This window comes from Rhincodon typus, chromosome 1, assembly GCF_021869965.1.
Source record: "Rhincodon typus isolate 14 chromosome 1, sRhiTyp1.1, whole genome shotgun sequence".
NCBI lineage: Eukaryota > Metazoa > Chordata > Chondrichthyes > Orectolobiformes > Rhincodontidae > Rhincodon > Rhincodon typus.
The window spans coordinates 27,384,634-27,405,291 of record NC_063332.1 but is presented as its reverse complement, the minus strand read 5'-3'; the positions used below and the strand labels follow the sequence as shown (position 1 = coordinate 27,405,291).

Below are 20,658 nucleotides of genomic sequence, written 5' to 3'. Positions count from 1 at the left end.
TGCTGGAGTTATTTTGAACTCCTGAAATGTATTACAAACATTGAAAACGACATGTGACATGTGTCTCACACCTTAGTTACAGAAAAATAGTTCTGTGAAAACTCTACTTAACCCTTTGTGGATCTTGGAGCTGAGTCAAGCCGACCAAGAAAAAATATATAATTTAACCATGCATTTCGATAACTTCCAGCTATTTACATGGGCCACATGAAGCTTTGGTCAAAAGCTTTACAAAAATTAGTGTAGGCTGCCTTCTGTCATGCCTTACCACATTTTGCAAATTTATCCATAACCACCTACCCTATACATATCTTATTGAGCAAATTCCAGTGTATCATGTATTCACTGTTCTAAGCAAAATTTCTTGTTAAGCATGACAGTTGCAACTTGAAGACCACCTCGATGAGGAGCAGTTCCCAAGACAAGTATTGGTTTCTGTCCTAAGATAACAAGATGTAGAGCTGGATGAACACAACAGGCCAAGCAGCATCAAAGGAGCAGGAAAGCTGACGTTTCGGGTCTGGACCATTCTTCAGCAATGGTTTCGGTCCTGTTCTGTTCTCCAAAACTCTGTCTTTAAAATTCACATCTTTGTTTTCAAGTCATTCCATGGTCTCGCTTGTTCCTAATCCTATAACCTTCTCCAGCCCCACAACAATCTGAGACATCTGCGCTCCTCTATTTTTGGTCCCTATGCATCCCCAATATGAAATGATCCGTTATTGATAGTTGCACCTTCAGTTGTTTAGCCCTCAGGCTGTGGAATGTTTTCTTTACATAAGGCTTCTATAAGGGCCTTTGCAGCTTTCATTTTGTTAAAGATTCAATTGTTATTTCAATTGCTGCTCTTCCATACTGACTACTACAGCAGTTAAGCTTTTTACATGAATATCATCTCTATTAATGTGGACAATGTAGAAGTTACATGTCTGGAATCTGGATTCTTAAACAACAGCAGAAAATGTAATGAAAGTATAACATTTTAACTGTTATAATAGTGATTGTCATCATAATCAATGACTTGCATTCATATTGGGGCTATCAAAGGATTAAGAATATTTATGGTGATTAATTGTAATTAAAATTTTTAATCTTGATTTTCCTTCACTTTTAGTGTTTGGCACCACAATGTTTTAGTTTAACTTTTACATTTTTTCCTTTTGATTACTCTCTGTTGAATAATGGTTCATATTAACAATGATTTTGTTTTGTTTGTTGGTTTAATAGCTGTGTTTTCTATTTTTATTGCAGCCTTTTAGTTAATGATGACTGTTCTGCCACACCCAATTTGGCCCAACTAACTCACCATGACACCTTAATGTATGAAACTGAAATAAACTTTATGTTTTTAATTTGAAGAAAAGGTGGACGTTATATGTTGTTGAGGACACAGAGCCTCACAGAAGGGAATTGTATGATGCTTGACATGAAAAACAGTTACAGGGCTATGGGAACATAGTGGCTAGTGGGAATAATTGTTTCTTTCTTTCAAAGAAATATTAAAGGCACAATGGCCTGATTGGCCTCCTTCCGGAGTCTGTGATTCTTTGAATCTAGATCCACAGTTTGGTTGTAACTTAATTATAGTTAAATTTTTGTATTAACAACATTATTTTTTGATGAAAAAATAATTTATGTCCATTTAAGTCTCTCTTCACACTAGCTCTAAGAATCAACTAGCAGTGGGAGAGGCCCACACTAAGTCCTCAGTCCAGCAAGTTTCCCTGCCTGGGTTGGTAGCTGGTATTTGGTAACCACCCTAATAGGCAGCCTAGGCACATTGGAGGACATCCACCCAAGGTGTAACTCCTCCAGATTTCCCTCCCATCAAAGCATGGAGCACCATTGCCCAGGGCCGTAAGCTTGGTGCTCTGGGAAAACTCACATGTTGGACTGAAACAATGCAACTCAACACCTCAAACCGCAGGTGCGCTATATAAAATGATATATATATACATACACATACATACACACACACACACACACACACACACACATACATACATACATACATACATACATACATATTTATTTACTGATTGTCATGTGAACCGAAATACAGTGAAAAGCTTTGTTCACTAGTTGGTACAGGCAGATCATAGTAAGCAAAGAATGTACGGATCAAAATGCCTTAGACAGAGGCATACAAGGTTACATTGCACAGGGCGTGTACTAGGCGAGATCAACATTATTTGAAACTAGAGTCCATTCATCAGCCTGATATCGGCCAGAGAGAAGCTGTTCCTGAACCTGCTTGTGCATGTATTCAGGCTTCTGTATCTTCTACCTGACGGAAGAGGTTGAAGGAGATCATGACTGGGGTGCGATGGGTCTTTGATGATGTTGGCAACCTTTCCGCGGCAGCGAGCCATGTAAATGAAGTCCATGGTTGGAAGATTGGCTTTGTGATGGTCCGGGCTATGCACACCACCTTCTGTAGTTTCTTATGGTTCTGGGCAGAGCAGTTGCCATACCAGGCCGTTATGCACCCAGATAGTATGTTTTCAATGGTGCATCTGTGGAAGTTGGTGAGGGACCTTATGGACATACCAAATTTCCTGAGCCACGTGACGAAGAGGCATTGTTGTGCCTTCTTGACCGTCACATCTACGTGGGAAGCCAAGGACAGGTTGTCGGTTATTGTCACTCCGAGGAACTTGATGCTCTTCACCCTTTCAACCTCAATTCCATTAATGTAAATGGGGACATGTTCTCCTCCTTTCTTTCTGAAGTCAATGATCAGTTTTTCAGTTTTGCCGATGTTAAGAGACAGATTGTTTTCATTGCAACACGTCACCAAGCCCTCTATCTTCCTGTTGTAGTTTGACTCATTGTTGCAATACTATTGGTGGAAATGCCAGAACTGCCAGTCTCTGATTGGCCGACAGCTTTCCAAGTTCTTGAAACATGGAAGCCCTGCCTCCATCCTATTACTGGGCCAACTGGCAATTAATGGCTGCAAAGCAGCCAGTATTTCCCTCAGTGGGTTTCTATTCCCTTCCTTTACAGCTGATGGAGTTCAGTATTCCATATACTTTGTCCCACAGTTTCAGTTAATAAGAAAATAGTTATGAGCACAAGTAAATAAAGGGTATTCAGTTAATGACCATCACTCGTATACAATTAAACATTTTTTGCTGTCTTAATATTTTCAAACTGTTTTTCCAAAGTCTGCTCTTAACCTAGAGGATGTCTTTCAATTAAACACTGGGAAGACAGGAAAAAATGCCTTTGGCCCTCATCACAAGCTTCAATCCACAGACACTGATTCCATTCCCTGGTCACTGTTTCAAAGTCTGCATTCTAGTTGATCACACGCTGAGCTTTCTACCTCTAACCTCGGTTCTGAGGAAGAGATGTACCAGTCGCAAAACGTTAACTGTTTCTCTCTCCACAGCCAGACCTGCTGAGTCTACTAGAATTCTCTGTGTTTATTTCTACGTCATGTCCTTTTCATCGCGAAGACTGCTGTTTTCTATCTCAGAGAAAATTACTACAAATGCTGGAATCTGAACTGGAAACAGAAAATGCTGGCAATCACAGCGGGTCAGGTTGTATCCATGGTGAGAAAGCAAGCTAACGTTTGGAGTCTAGATGACCTTTGTTGGTGGGTTTTATAACAAAGTTAGAGTTGGACCTGAGAAAGCAAAGTTCAGCTTCATACCCCTATGCCCCCACCTTAATGAATTTTGGGCTCACCACGGCGTCGAACTGTTTTTCTGTTACCTCTGTCTCTGTGCTCACTTTCTCAGTCAGGATTCACCACCACAATGCCCATCCACACCCCATTTCACTGATCCCTTCACCTGCCTCCAGTATTCACCCTCCACTTGGACCCCTTCCCTGGACTCTTACCTTCCATCGATCTCTTCATTGAAAACTGCCAGCATGACATCGGCTATTTTAATTTCTCTGGTCCTCTCACCCACTCTAATCTGTCTCCTTCTGAAACTGCCGTACTTTGCTCTTTCAGGTCCAACCCTAACTTTGTTATCAAACTCAAATTATCTCACTTCCTTAAAGGTCATAGAATTGGTACAATGCAGTAAGTGACCTAGCCCATGGTGTCTACATCTGCTCCAAGTAAGCAATTTACTTAATTAATTCTCCTGTCTTCTTCCCCTAACTCTGCATGTTGATCATTTTCAGATGTTTCTTAAAACCTGCTATAGAAATGTAAGGTCTTTAAAAGGTCATAAGATTAATTATACTGTAACATCATTAAAATTGTTTTGTTAAACGTTAACTATTTACAAGGCAAAATAAGAGATAACTTCTGCTGAAACTTTACAGACTCAGCTCCAGTTCCATGTTATGTGACTTGCTTTGACATATCTCCTTTCATCCTCAGTACTCTTGGAGTAAAAGCACTATGACCCATTTACACCTACCTCTTCCTCTATTAGTGTATGCTTCTTTGGCTCAGGATATTGGTTTGTCTAGTTAGGCTGTCTTGAAGAATTTTGGAATGTTTTATAATGTTAAAGTCATTACAAGTACATGCTGTGGTAAATGGTAAAATTAAGTGCCTGGGATAGCAAAGATGCTCATTTCTCCAACACTTTGATGAGGGTATCACCATCATCAAAGTGTTGGTCTCTTTACTGGTGATGAAGGATTTGTCTCTTGCTGACAGTTGAATGTTAAGCAGGGAGGCAATCGCTCACCACCTAATTTGGTGTTTTATGTGGTGTTCAGACAGATGTTGATTTTCAGATACAGTTGGAAATATTGCTCTGTTGGAAATGCAGAAAAGAAACGGATTGTCCTGTGGGGGCCTAACCATATTCTCCTCAAGAGTTGAGATTACTTGTTGGCTGGACACCTCGGCATTTGGATCTACCCAGTGTTGTTTAAGTTTCCGAGATAGTAGGAACTGCAGATGCTGGTGAATCCGAGACAACAAGGTGCAGGGCTGGATGAACACAGCAGGCCAAGCAGCATCATAGGAGCAGAGGATGCTGCTTGGTCTGCTGTGTTCATCCAGCCCTTCTGCTCCTATGATGCTGCTTGGCCTGCTGTGTTCATCCAGCCTTGCACCCTGTTGTTTACGTTTCCCTCCATTTTGGTGGGGTGGAACTTACAGGCTCCATCATTGCTTTTGAGCCTCAAGAGACGATAGCAATATCTCACAGTACAGTGATCAGGCTTAGTCTCGGACGTTGTAGCCAAGTATGTCATTGTAACAAGCTTTGGAGCGTGAAGGGGTGGCCAAGGGTGAAGGTGACGTCACGCCGTCGACGTCGAACGTGACGCCACACTGCAGTGCATAATGGGACGGGCCGAAAGATGGCGGATTTTGACGAGTTGAGGGTGAGTGGTTTAGTGAGTGAGGGAAGAGGGAGTGAGACAGACAGACAGACAGACAGACACACACACACACACACACACACACAGAGAGAGAGAGAGAGAGAGAGAGAGGGAGGGAGGGAGGGGGAACCTGGAGAAGAGAAGGTGCCCAGTTGGAAACGGCGGGCCAAGGGGAAAGAGGCAAGGCAAGACTCTGAGGAACGAGCAACCCCAACTAGGGAAGCGTTCCTGGTAATTAGATTTTTTTAAAAAAAATCCTCAAACCGGAACCTCAACAACTAATTGGCCGCCGCGAGAAAATTTATATGAAACAAATCAGCCGACCTTTAATAATCTGGAAAGCCCACAGTTTCACCTCGCTATTGGTGACCGGGCCGTTAGGCCTTTGATTTGACAATTGCCCCCGCCTTTTCTTCTCCGGCCAGCTAATCTGTTAGGAGGCTATCGCCTATACTTGAAGTGAATTTAGTCCTGATTAGTTTAAGTTTTCGTTTCACTAAACTGCGTTTTCGGTGATTTATTTCCTGCCGCGTTGTTTTGTCTTTTATGGTGTAGACAGCAATTTACATATCTTTTAATGCGGATGTTTTAAGTTATTTTTGCTTTCATGATTGGTGTGTATTTTTGATGGTGCGAATTTCTCCGATCTTTGGTTTGTTTTTTGTGTTATCTGAGTAAATAGAAGATTTAATGTACAAGCATCTTTTGAATGAACATTTCAAAGTAAAATTTTACTCATAAAAGATTCCCCTTTTTACATACAGAACTGTCTGTTCCCGTCGTCTTAAATCTGTGACAAATTAGCCATGTCAAGTTTCCCTTATGAAAAAACTCTGGTCCTCCGTTTTTTTTTAAACACTTTGATTAGTCAAACATCAAGTGTCATAATCTGATTGGATATTTTGAATCCAAATAAGGGATGTCTGCTGTTAGGTCAAGTTAGCTGATTTAAATAAAACACTAGGTGATATTTGGGTCCAGCTGGGTGCCATGTGAGTGCTGCCTATGTCATAAGCTTAAGAATATAAAGTACTGTCATTAATGTGATTCCAACAAACATTTGTCATTAGGTGTTAACAGTGAACAGATGGAAAATAAGGAAGAGAGTTGACAATGTTACCAGACTGCAAACAACTTAAATATGCTTAGTGCTGAAATATTATGATTTACCTGAGTTTAAATAACTTGAAGGTCAGAAAGCTGTAGATGATAATGTAGTGCTAAAATACAATTCGGTGATGAAGTGATTTTTGGAAATGTGAAACTTCAGTTATGAAAAATCTCTAAATTATATAGGGTATTGATTATTAGAATTGACGGATGAGGTTGATATAATGGATTGAATATATATTGTCAAATTAATAGTATTAGTTCAGTGATGTATTTCCACAGTTAGCGAGCTAAAATCAAATTGTTCCCTAGTTTGCTTTAGGTTGGAGAGTAGACACATGTTGAGACTTCTAAGATTTATCAGCCTGAAACCGCTCGACTTGGCATATCCTTATATTTGCATGGTGCTGTCATGAAAGACATAAATTCAGTGGAACAAAGAACTTGATGTTTAAAGCCTTGTTAATAGTTGTTTGAAAGTTAGTTGGACACGTTGTTTCATAAATTAGAAAACTTGCTTCTAACAGGAATTAAGTGGAGTGTCACTAAGTGATATTATAACATTTGCTGTTGGTGATCTCCAGCTGATTTAAAGTGTATTTTTATGATCCTGCTCTGAACTATCCAGCAGCAAATCTCCTTCAAAGACTTTCCTGTCCCTTTCCAACACCACCTTACCATCCCCCAGCACTGTTCTCATTGGAGTCATCCAGAGATCCATCCTTGACTCCTACTAATTCTCATCTCATCTCCATGCTGCCCCTTGATCGCCTCATTTGAAGCCATGCCTGCCAGGTTCTTCATGTAGCTTGGAACCACCTGGCTCAACCTCACATCTCTTCTTCACTCTTCCAGTGCCTTTGTTGGTAGGCTATTTTGGCTGACGTCCACCCTGGATAAATTGCAATTTCATCAAATTGAACATTGGGAAGACAAGCCAGTATCTTTAGATGGCATGCCTAACTGTTCACTCATCACTGATTTCAGTTCCCTTTCTTGAGACTTCACTATCTGAGACTTGACTGAACTGTTTGCAACTTTGAAGCACTATTTGACCCTACAGAAAGTTCTGACCTTATACCCTAGCTCCTTGCCAATTAATTTTTGCTTCTGATTGCTTTATTATATTTTGAGTTGTGCTTGCTAATCTAGGGTGTGTATATACAGGATTGTGGTTTTGAGTGCTTTCTGCAATTTTCAAATCAGTAATAGACATTCTGCAGGTAGGGAGTTCAACGGAGATTAGTCAGACTAATGTCTGAGCTGACACGATTATTTCGCAAGAGATTGGGGAAACTGAGCCTGTATTCTCTAGAGTTTCAAAGAATGGAAGTTAATTTAATTGAATGTTTTTTAATGTAAATATCTTGGCTCATTATTGGATAGCTGTAAGTAGGACTGGTGAGTCAAAAATGAGATGTAATTTCAGTTTGAGATTACCTATTTAAAATTGAGATAAGGAGGAATTTCTCAACAGATGGTTAACCGTTGGAATTCTCTACCCCAGTGGGCCGTAGAAGCTCAGTCGTTGACCAGCTTCAGGATTGAAATCAATAGACCTCTGCAGCTAATAACATCAAGGGATATTGGGGAATAGCAAATAGCACAAAGGTAGATGATCAGCCATAATATAATTGGATGATGTGGATGAATGGACTACTCTTGCACCTATGTTCCTTTGGTGATTCCCATAAATGGTCTTGAGTATCCTTTACTCCTATAATATGTGAACTGGTTCAGATGTGTAACAGGAAGTTCTCTAATGATTTGAGCTGGATTTTGTAACTTATACCTGTCTTTGTATTGACTTCTGTAACCCATCTGGTGAAGACTGAAACACTTGGTGAGCTGAGGTTAGATAGGAATCATTAAATTGTTCTATACCTCTCTTAGTCTTATTTCTCTCCTCAAAAAAATAAATAGGCAAAATAAGAACCATGAGGTGCATATTCCTTTGGGAGATGGATTTATTTCAGAAAATAACATTTTAGGATGTAGTGTGTGAATAAGTTGACGTGACATGATAAGACATGACAATATATATGGAAGGAAGATAATGACTTTGGATCTATGCTCCCAAAGCTCCCCATCACTGAGGTTTCCCTTATGTCTGGGTCTGTTGTAACCTAATTGGAGATACATCATTATTATCAGCTAATAATCACTTTCCCTTCTATCAAAAGACTGCCAGAATAGGAGAAGCTGAACTTGATAGATCCTGATTTCACTTTGTCAAACAATTCTTATCAGTGATTCACCAGTTACTTTGTCGAAAGAATTGCAAATTTCATTCTTCTCTGCAGTATGGATTTAATGGTAACCTTGCCTTTTTGTCATTTATTAATGTGGAGATAGTCATCTGTTAAACCTGAAAGCTGAAATGTAGATAATCAACCCTAATCTAACTGAATGACCAAGCTGGCTTGATGGGTTGAATGGCCTATTCCTGTTCTTATGTACCCAGTTTAAATATGAGTGACAGTAAATTACAGTAAGTTCAATCAAACATGAATAGCATTGAATATAATAGGACTACTGAGAAAAGTATTAACTCATAAATTATTAAGCATTATAGGTTTAAAAAGTCATTGAAACTTAACATTGATGAAAATACTTACATTGAATGCTTTTTATCTTTCAGAATATGGTTTCGAGTTTTCGCGTCTCAGAGCTTCAAGTGTTGTTAGGTTTTGCTGGTCGTAACAAAAGTGGTCGCAAACATGAACTCCTTGTGAGAGCTCTACACCTTTTAAAGAGTGGCTGTAGTCCAGCTGTTCAGATTAAGATTAAGGAACTGTACAGACGCCGTTTTCCTAGATCTATTGAAAGCCTTGCTGACTTGTCAGCTATAAAGTCTTCAGTTTTCTCTTTGAACAATAACCTATCAAGTGACTCTGAGTTGACCTCGAGCATTGCGCATTCTTCGGCATCCACATCAGCCACACCTCAGACCTCATCTCCATTGGTTAGCTCTGTGCTGCTACATGAGACTAAGCCAAATATAGAAATGCAAGAGGCTTCTCCTTCCATCCATCCTGTCCATCCAGATGTCCAACTGAAAAGCATACCGTTTTATGATGTACTGGACGTGCTTATTAAACCCACAAGTCTAGGTAAGTCTTATTATTCAAACATTAGAGTAATTGACTAAAAGAATATCTTAGCTAGAGCACAAAATTCCAAGTATCTGCATGCTTTTTATTTCCAATCCCCTCTTTCTGAAGGACAGCAAATTTCAAAGTATACAGCTACAAAAATAGGCATATTTCGAACACCTTACTCACTTAATTATAAGTGTTAGTTACATGACTATTGGTGAGAGTTTTCATAATTTGCATTTGTTTAGATGTTAGATCTCAGCTGGAGTATGGTGTACGGTAGCAGGTGTCACATTCTAGGAAAAATGTGAATACTTTGGTGAGAATGCCGAAGTGATTTACAAGAACGTTTCCAGAAATGGGAAACTTCAGTTATGAGGATAGATTGAAGAGTTGGGACTCTTATCCTTGGAAGGAAGTTTGAGAGGAGGTTTGGTAAAGGTTTCCAAATCGTGAAGGTGATGGATAGAGTAGATGGGGAGAAGATGCTCCTGCTACTAAGAGAAAAAGGACGTGAGCGCATAGATTTAAAGTGATGTGCAAATGAAGCACCGCTGAGGTGAGAAACTTTTTCGCTCAGTGAATAGTTGCAGCATGGAATGCGCTGCCCGAAAGTGTGGTGGAGGCCGATTCAAATGAGGCATTCAAGAGGACATTGATTATTTGGATAAAAAAATGTGCAAGGGAATGGGAGAAAAAGTAGGAGACTGACACTAGGTAATGATGCTAGTGGAAGTATGCTGAGCTAAATAGCCTCCTTTTACATCATAACAGTTCTGTGATGAACTGCCACAATCTAAATAGCCAAATTTTGTAGGCAAAGAAAGCCGCAGTATTATCCTAATTGGGAACTGTACTGCATAAATTAATTTGGGTTTTCTTGGGTGCATACTGTTTGCTGACCTCTGCTGAGCTGTTATTTGAGGTAATGTAGTTGGCTTGTGTTCCTGGCTGAGGGAGAAAGTTTATCCAGAGTTTCTGCTTATAATAGTTAAAGGATGTCAAAGAACCTGCTAATATTTGCTCACTTAACTCACATTTGGAAGTTAGCTGTTTGGGATTGTAACATGGGCCAATGACAGATATCATAGTGAGTTTCATAATCTGATTTAATCTTCAGAGTTTTCTTCATATTGTAAGATATCGCAGTACTTAATTGGAAATCTCTTGATGACCCTAATGCAGAGAGAAGTAAAAGTAATGTTAATTGTAATATGTAAGGGCTTCCTGATTAGTGCAAGAATTGATCTTTGATTAATTTTTTTTCATATGTCTAGTTGGAAAATAAACTACTTTTAGTCTTTCAAAGATTACAATATGAAGCTTGAAAAGGGTAAACCAGAACACATGCACTCACCCCACACAATTAAATTTTCAGTAATTTTAGCTGTACCATTTCAGTTGTTGCTACCTTAAAGGGGAATGCATTTTTTCAATTTCAGCTTGTCAGACTGAAACAAAAACATTCTAGAAAAGCTATATTAAATTCCTTGTGGATCTTTTTTTTTCCTCATTGTTGTATGTGTTACACTCGGTTCAATAGACCAGACCTTGTGGGCTGGTTCTAGAGGTGGGCAAGCCTAGAATTTGCAGCTACAGTCTGTTGTGCCAATTTCCTGCCACAGTCCAGCCTCTGGACTGTTTTCTTTAAGGCTGGGCTAAGTGTCATATAGCTACCTAACGACCCTATTAAAGGCTCTCTCCTGCACCTCGCATGAAAACTAGGGAGGGAAATGGTTGCTTGGACTGCAGACAGTCCCAACAAAGAGGAACCCAGAGGTAATTCTGGGTATTGTTTGAGGTCCAGGTTGGCAGTCCCTAGTGAGGCTGTTGGGGAGTCTAATGTGAGAGGCTAGGAAGAGGTAGTGGTGGATAAATGGGGAGGTTCGACTGTTTGGGGACTTGGAGGATGGCTCCAATGGACCCATAAATGTACAAAGGAGGTGTGTCACCCAGGCCTGATACCATCCTTCACAACTACTGGGCTTTTCACATGGCATGAGCACACCCAGCTCTGTTGTGGTTTAAAATCCCAGCGGGTGTGGGATGAGGCTGTTAAGTGGCCATTGATTAGCCACCTTAGGACCTCCGAAGGCCTGTATGTGGTTGGATGGTCCTTCTGATGTCTCCTCCATGCTTTCTCCAAACTGCCGAATAAGATACAGACCGATTGACCCACCCTTTAAAACATGTCATAGGCTACCCTTTTTACCATGAGTCATGCTGGGGGGAGAAAACCCAAATTGTAATAATAAAATCAATCTTTGAATTGTTTAAAACATTTAAACTTCCTGATCTCTTGGACTAGTTATGGAGAATAACAAATTAAAACACTTTCATAATAGCAAGAGACCAAATGTTGTTGAGAAACAATGTAATTTCATTATCCGTGAACACACTGCTCAAAACTGCTGCATATGCAGAAAAATAATTTAAGACAAGTAGTATGCTGGGTTTTACTTCAAAATGGTTGGATTGAAAAGGGCGATGGTGCTACAATTCGATGGAGACTTGGTCAGACTGTATTTTGTTTAGGACACTAAAAATCAGGAAAGATGTATTGTTCTTGACAGCTGTGCAGTGGAGATTTACCAGAATGATACTAGTCATACAGGATTAATTTCGAAGGAGAAGTTGCATAAGCTTGGCTTTTATTAATTTGAGTTTAGAATGTTTGAGGGTGATCTAATCAGATCTTTAAAACTATCATGGTACAGTTGTGTTGAACATGGTAGGTACAGCAAAATTATTTCCTATAGTAGGGAACTCTAGAACAAGAGGACATAATTTTAAGCTAGGCTGAATTTCTCCCATTGAGTATAGAGTTGGGATATCATTTTGCAGCTGTATAGGACAATGGTTAGGCTACTTTTGGAATACTGCATTCAATTCTGGTCTACCTGCTATAGGAAAGATGTTGTTAAACTTGAAAGGGTTCAGAAAAGAGTTGCAAAGATGTTGCCAGGATTGGAGGGTTTGAGCTATAGGGAAAATCTATCTCCCTGGAATGTCAGAGGTTGAGGGGTGACTTTTATGGAGGTATATAAAATCATGAGGTAAATATGGATAGGGTAAATAGCCATGGCCTTTTTACCAGGGTAGGGGAGTCCAAAACTAGAGGACATATGTTTAAGGTGAGAGGGGAAAAATTTAAAAGGAACCTAACGGGCAACTTTTCCATGCAGAGGGTGTTGCATGTACGGGATGAGCTGCCAGATGAAGTGGTGGAGGAGGCTAGTACAATTACAACATTTAAAAGGCATTGTATGGGTATATGAATAGGAAGGGTTTAGGGGGATACGGTCCAGATGCTGGCAAATGGGACTAGATTAATTTAAGATATCGGGTCAGCATGGACAAGTTGGTCCGAAGGGTCTGTTTCAACGCTTATAACTCTAAAGAGTGCTTTCTCTAAGACACAGACAAGGCTGTTAGAGTCAGCAAATCTCTCTTGAGTGCTGAGGGCTGCTAGCTCTAACCAATGGCAGTTAGCTCTGGGGCTTTGTCCAGCTGTCCCCTTCTTTTATACTCTTGATGACATATCAATATTCCTTACAACAGAATTGATCCTATGTTGTCAAAATCATCAGATTTAAATTTAATTGTTTTTTGGTATCTAAGTGCCTGGTTCAAATTGATTGGCTAAATTCAAAAGCCTATTGTCTAGGTAAAAAAGAAATTGCTGCTTGGCCTGCTAACTGAATGGCCTTTTGATACCAATGTTTCAATTCAGGTGCTGTCTGTGTACTTGAAAACTTTCAAGCTCCTGCTCACAGACTTCCAATCTAAATCTCTTAGCATGGAAAAAGCACTTCATCTTTTAAAGGGACCACACAACGTTTCCCCCTCCACTGGCATTTTACAAACACCAAATTCGAACTTCCTGCCTCCCAATCCATAAGCACTCTACCCAACTTCGCAGCGACATTGATATCGGTCTAGTTCTAATATGTCCACCTGCACACTTTCCAATTCGTTAGGCATAAATACTAGCTGATACATTTTTTGCTTCTTATTTTCCAAATGCCCCTGGAGCAGGAGTACACAATGATAATCTTTAATGTGCACTGCTTGCCTGATTGAGAAAACCTAACATGGGAATTGAGAAGTGCTTTGGGATGTTTTGCTATGTTGAAGGCTGTTTATGTTGTAAGTGGCATCGGATATAGTAGGTTATGGGAGAGCATAAACCTATACAAATCACCATTCTTTGAATCTATTATTAAAATTGTAAATTATTCAAGGTGCCAATATACAGAAAGCATAACTGAATTAATGTGTTTCAAGAGGCAGTATAATTATCTGTGACTGATTTTCAGTTGGGAATGAATTCCCCATAGACTTCTTGCATCATCGGTGAAGTTTGGGAGATTCTTAGTACTTATTGTAGCCTCCGTTCTGCCAAGGGACACTTAGATTTGCAGTAAGTCTGCAACTTTAATGATTGATGCATTTATGCTATGAGATCAGTTAGAGTCATAGAAATATACAGCACGGAAACAGTCGCTTCGATCCAACTCATCCATGCCGACCAGATATCCTATATAAATCTAGTCCCATTTGGCCCATATCCCTCTAAACCCTTCCTATTCGTTTTCCCATCCAGATGCCTTTTAAATGTTGTAATTGTACCACCCTCCACCACTTCCTCTGGCAGCTCATTCCATTCACACACCATCCTCTGCGTGAAAAAGGTGCCCCTTAGGTCCCTTTTATAACTTCCTCCTCTCACCTTAAACCTATGCCCTCTAGTTTTGGACCCCCCCCCCCCCCTCAATGCCTGGGAAAAGATCTTGCCTGTTTACTCTATTATAAACCTCTTTAAGGTCACCCCTCAGACTGTGACGCTCCAGGGAAAATAGCTCCAGCCTATTCAGCCTCTGTCTATAGCTCAAACCTGCCAACCCTGGCAACATCATCGTAAATCTTTTCCGAACCCTTTCAAGTTTCACAACATCCTTCCTAAAGGAGGAAGTCCGGAATTGCATGCAATACTCCAAAAGTGGCCTGACCAATGTCCTGTACAGCCGCAACATGACCTCACAACTCCTGTACTCTATGCACTGACCAATTAAGGCAAGCATACCAAGCACTTGTTTCTCTGATTTGTCTAGACTTGCACATTAATGAGTGACTTCTTTATATTTTCTACCAATTGGTTCTACTTCACATTTATCTGTATGAACTGCCGTGGTCCCAGCATAGATTCCTGTTGGGCATTATGTCCCACTATCTGTCACTCATAACCAGCCTTAACTCCCACTGTGCTTTCTGTTCTGAAGCCAACTAGCAATCTATTCTGCATCACATTCTATCACCTTGTTTACGAGTCTATTATAAGCACCTTTTTAAAAGACTTATTGCAAATGCAGATACATCACATCTACTGCATTACCATTGTGTTGTTTAATGATTATGTTTTAAAATTCAGTGCCATCAAACATTCAACGATTCCAAGAAAAGTACTTCATCTTCGCATTGACTCCTCAGCAAGTAAAAGAAATATGCATTTCTAGGTAAGAATGACAAATGTATTTCTCTGTGAAAGTAGTGCCAGGGTTTACTTAAGCAAATGTAAACTCAAACTAATTTTCTGTTGCATTTACTTTAACATTAATCTAAGCAGTTCATTTTAAACTTGGTCACACAGCAGTAATCACTGACAGAGAGGCTTTTACTAAGCAGTAATAATGTAAAGAATTAAAGATACACTGGAGGTTTCCTGAATTATTAGGCAGCAAGAGAATTCTAATAGATCTGTAATTCAAGGTCTTTGTAATTCAAGGTGTTTTCTCACCATGGATCTATAGTAATCTGAGACAGGTTTTGTAAGAGATCAAATAAGAAAAAGGTGTTTTAGAAGATTTCTGCTCTCAGGTGGTGAGGGTGGGAAAACAGCAGAAGCACTTTGAGCTCTCTGACTTGCTTCTGTAACTTGTAAGTGATCTAATTATTTTATAAAGTAACTCTGAGCAGTTAAGTAGTTCAATAAATGTTTACTTTCGAAAGGCACTACCAGTTGTACAACAACAAAAGAGGTCAGTATCAACAGCTTTTTATCCTGATCAGATTCAGTTATGTGATTTCAACTGGAGTCATACATTTGGCTTTAGCAACCCTAGATTAGGCCAAAGAAAATTCAACCAGGCTACTTGCTTCTGATTTTTGATCTGTTGCTCCCTGTGGAGAAACTGTACATTGTGAATGCCCACTGAGGACTCAACAGTAATGACATTGTACTTAATTTGTTCTTGGGATGTGGACATGGTTGACTACACCAAAGTGTAATGGGAGAGGAGATAGCCTCGTGGTATTATTGCTGGATTGTTAATCCAGAGACCCAGATTACGTTCTGGGGACCCCAGTTCGAATCCCACCATGGCAGAGGGTGGAATTTGAATTCAATAAAATATCTGGAATTAAGAATCTAATGACTGTGAATCCATTGTCGATTGTCGTAAAAACCCACCTCGTTCACTAATGTCCTTTAGGGAAGGAAACTGCCAACCTTACCTGGTCTGGCCTACATGTGACTCCAGACCCAAAGCAATGTGGTTGACTCTGAACTACCCGCTGGGTGATTAGGGATGGGCAATAAATGCTGCCTAGCCAGCGATGCCCTCATCCTGTTAATGAATGAAAAAAATGTTTATTGCCATACCAATTGCCTTTGAGAAGATGGTGTTGAGCCTCCCACCTTGTATCACTGCAGTTTTTGGGGTGTAGGGACATTCTGCACTGTTGAGAAGGTTGTCTAGGAGTTTGTCCCAATGACAGTGAAGCAGCCCTAATATATTTGAGTCAGGATAGTATGAGACTTGGAGGGGAATTTGGAGCTGGTGTTCCTATGCATCTTCTGCTCTTATCCTTTTAGGTGGTCAAGTTTGTAGATTTGAAAGATGTTGATGGATGGTTGATGATGTGCTGCAGTGCAACTTATGGCTGGTACACACTGCTGCCACTGTGCATCAGTGGTGACCTGCCAGAATGTTGGAAGGTGGTGAATGGAGTATGCTTCTTTGTTCTGGATGGTTTCAATCTCTGAGAAAACTGTCAAAATACTTCAATTTGGAATGACTCACTTGGAACAAAGTACAGCTGGAATTTGTGAGACAGTCCTCTGAGATGAGTTGATACCTTCAGGAATGAGTACATGAAAACAAAATTCAAAAAATTCAAAGATTTGTATTCATTTGAGATTATTGGGTGTAGTTTTGACAGTTATCGATATTTTATCTTTGTCGCGTTGTTTTTCAAATATTGTTCTTATGGCTGAAAAACATATGTGAATGTTCACAGTTTGAGAGAAATTGGAGCAATGCTGTAACTTGATCTATCACATTCCTTATAGGGACTTTTTGCCAGGTGGAAGAAGAGATTATATTGTGCAGGTTCAATTGAGGTAAGTTAATCCATTTTTAGCAGCTTGTTCAAATGAATGGAGAATTTTTTTTTTGTTTTTTGCTTTGTTTTATTTCTACCTTTACAGAGACAAATAAGTTGCACGATATTTTGGTCACAAATCTGAGTTGTAAAACATAAGTATGGAGGAGTAATACATAAGGAGGAATTGTGCATCAGAACACGTCCAAAAGCAAGATACATATTCACCCTCTTCCATGGAAGATACATGAATTTGGTATGGAAAAACATACAAATAAAATTTCCCAAAAATTACCAATTGAATGCCGAAGACCTTTTGAATTATTACTGTGATGTTAAGGATCTGACAACTGAACAAAAATTATTGCTATAGGTGCAGTGTAAAAGAGAAAACAATGTAGTGTTTTAATGCAAACTTCAGTAAACCTACATATTGGTGGCAAATGTTGAATACAATGCAGGAAGGTGGTGGCATAGCAATAATTTCATTGAACAAGTAAACCCAGAGGCCCAAGCTATTGATCTGGTAAAATGGATTTGAATCCCATCACAGCAGCCACTCAGTTCAAGGGCAATTAAAGATGGGCAATGAGATGCCCTTGCCATTGGTGTCCACATCCAAAAAGAATTTTTTTCAAAAATTTCAAAAAGGCAACTAGCCAACTTTGTGTTGCTTAATCGTTTTTGTTTTATTTGTTCACGGGTTGTGGGTGTTGCTGATTGGCCAGCATTTATTGTCCATTCCTAGTTGTCCTTGAGAAGGTGGTGATGACCTGCCTTCTTGAACCATTGTAGTCCACTTGCTGTGAGTTGACCCACAAAGCCGTTCGGGAGGGAATTTCAGGATTTTGATCCAGCGTTGGTGAAGAAATAGTGAATATCCTTCTAAATGGAAGTGGTCATGTGTTTGGAAGGTGCTGTTGAAGTTTCATTTGTGAATTTCTGCACTGCATCTTGTAGATAGTGCAAGTGTTGTGGTGGAAGGAGTGGATGTGGTGCCAGTTAAGTGGGATGCTTTGTCTTGTATGGTGTCAAGCTTATTGAGTGTTGCTGGAGCTGCACTCATCCACGCAAGTGGGGAGTATTCCATCACACTCCTGACTTGTGCCTTGTAGATGATGGACAAGCTTTGGGGAGTCAGGAGAGAAGCTACTTGTCACAGTATTCCTAGCCTCTAACCTACTGTTCTAGCCTCTGTGTTTATGTGGCAGTTCCAGTTGAGTTTCTGGTAAATGGTAACCCCCAGGAATGTTTATAGTTTGGGATGCAGTGATGGTAATGCCATTGAATGCCAAGGAGCAGTGGTTGGATTGTTTCTTATTGGTGATGGCCATAGCCTGGCATTTGTGTGGCACGAATGTGACTTTCCACTTGTCAGCTCAAGCCTGAACATTGTCAAGGTCATCTTGTATTTGAATATGGATTGCTTCAGTATCTGAGGAGTTGCAAATGGTGCTGAACATTAGGTAATCATCAGCGAACATCCCGACTTCTGATCTTATGATGAAAGAAAGTCATTGATGAAGCAGCTGAAGATGGTTGGGCCTAGGACACTACCTTGAGGAACTCCTGCAGAGATGTCCTGGAGCTGAGGTGACTGACCTCCAACAACCACAGGCATCTTACCAAGTACCAGGTATGACTCCAACCAGAGGGGATTTTGCCCCTGATACCCATTGATTCAGTTTTGCTAGGGCTCCTTCACACCACACTTGTTTGAATGTTATGATTGCATAGATGGCAGTTTGTGAAACCCTGGCAAGTACAGGTGTGAAATTTGTAGCATTGCTCAAGTTTGAGAGGATGAGGTGAAGGATATGAAATGTTGGCATGAGGCTTAATTGCTAATCAATATTGTCTTTGATGTCTTTGAAAAATCTGTATCCAGCTAGTGCTAACTGACCTGTTGATCAAGGAGCACCATTTTGATTGAGGTCCATTATGGCTGGAGCAATGATTCATGTTTGAAGAGAATTCACCCTGAATGAGCGAGGGATAGCAGAACAGGGAGAGAGCAGGTTTCAAGTTATTTGGATGCTGTGGTGAAGGTATTGGTGCAGGAGGTGGAAAGGTGGAGAAGAGTCTTGTGTTTGCAGGGGGAGGGAGGGAGGGAGGGAGGGAGGGAGGAAGGAGATCGACTAAACTAAAAACAAACCTTCTGCCCTTAGTCAGTCCATATTCCTGTCTTCCTTCTCTATTCATGTAACCATCCAGGTGCCTCTTAAATGTCACCATCATGCCTGTTTCCACCACCTCCTCTTGTAGTACATTTCAGGTTCCTACCACTGTCCATGTGAAAAAGTTCCCTCGCACATCTTCCTTAAACTTTTCCCTCTCACCTTGAATCTGGTGCCCCCTTGTAATTGAAACTTCAACCTGGGAAAATGCCTCTGACTACCCACCGTATCTATGCCTCATAATTTTGTAGACCTCTATCAGGTCTCCTCTAGCTGCCATCTTTCCAATGAAAACAATACTAGTCTTTTTACCCTTTCCTCATAGTCAATGCCCCGAAGTTCGGGCAACATAGAACATAGAACATAGAACATAGAACATAGAACATGACAGCGCAGTACAGGCCCTTCGGCCCTCGATGTTGCGCCGACCTGTGAAAACCAATCTGAAGCCCATCTAACCTAAACTATTCCATTATCATCCATATGTTTATCCAATGACCATTTAAATGCCCTTAAAGTGGGCGAGTCTACTATTTTTGCAGGCAGGGCATTCCACGCCCTTACTACTCTCAATGCCTCCTCTTTGGGTCTGGGGATTTATAGATGCACATGTCATCCTTCATTTGGCTGTTGCAGGTTGCCATGAAGGACTCTTCTTCTCGACTTCTCCTCTTGCCTTAGGTGTGGTGACCCTTGGCTTAAACCACCACCAGTTGTCTCTTTGTCATGGGAGACCAGTCCTATGGTCTGGTAGGACTGTACAACTTTACCTTTATTCTATATAATCCAACTCTAGACATCGCACTTCTTGTTCATTCCAGGTTCTCTCCTGGTTTACATATCTACAGATGATATAAATATGCACCATGTAGTTTTCCCTTGTTTCCGCCCACCACTGCCTTACCCTCGTATCTTTTTCCTTTTAGATGATCAAAAGGTGCAATCTAGTCAGGCAGTGGGAAACATCAAGAAGGTGATGTTGAAAAGACAATGCCATCATTTTGTTTCACACTTGCTTCCACCAAATGAGATATTGACAGTCTGTTTACGATAGAACATAGCTCAGAGGCAGAAACTGCATGTGTTAACATAATGGGCATGAATGGGTTGTAGCCAGTGCAGAGTGAAAGGATAATGCAGATACTAGTTCATTACAGAACGAGGTAAACACAGGCTACTGAGAACTTTGGCAAGAACTTCGATGGGACAGAGTACAGAAAATATTTGTCACATTAGTAAGCCTACCAGAAAATCCGTGCTCATTGGCTTTGTGAAGAGCTTGTAGTTATGTCTTTTCTAGCATAGAAATAGTGATCAGCTGTATAGAACTTTAGTTAGGCCATATTTGGAATATTGAGTACAGTTCTGGTTGCCGCTCCACTAAAAGGATGTGGAGTCTTTGGAGAGGGTGCAGATAAGGTTTATCAGGATGATGCCTGGTTTAGAGGGTATTAACTATGAAAAGAGATTAGACAAACTTGTTTCAGAGATAGTAGGAACTGCAGATGCTGGAGAATCTGAGATACCAAGGTGTAGAGCTGGATGAACACAGCAGGCCAAGCAGCATCAGAGGAGCAGGA

The 20,658-nt window shown here is 40.4% G+C and overlaps 1 protein-coding gene across 4 annotated transcripts in view; it reads left to right on the top strand.

The window, feature by feature from the left end:
• Positions 1-5,199: 5,199 nt before the first annotated feature.
• The window catches only part of pias2 (protein inhibitor of activated STAT, 2), a 53,393-nt gene continuing 37,934 nt past the window's right edge, over positions 5,200-20,658 (top strand). Inside the window, exons 1-4 of one of the 4 annotated variants that reach the window (XM_020528817.2) lie at positions 5,200-5,313; positions 9,062-9,533; positions 14,950-15,034; positions 16,870-16,920. In XM_020528817.2, the coding sequence (XP_020384406.1) occupies positions 5,290-5,313; positions 9,062-9,533; positions 14,950-15,034; positions 16,870-16,920 (632 nt within the window). In that variant the 5' untranslated portion in view covers positions 5,200-5,289. Of the gene's footprint in view, positions 5,314-5,438; positions 5,542-7,987; positions 8,032-8,717; positions 8,737-9,061; positions 9,534-14,949; positions 15,035-16,869; positions 16,921-20,658 lie in introns of those variants that run through there. The other 3 variants (XM_020528818.2, XM_048595233.1, XM_048595230.1) reach the window with 3 other exon arrangements.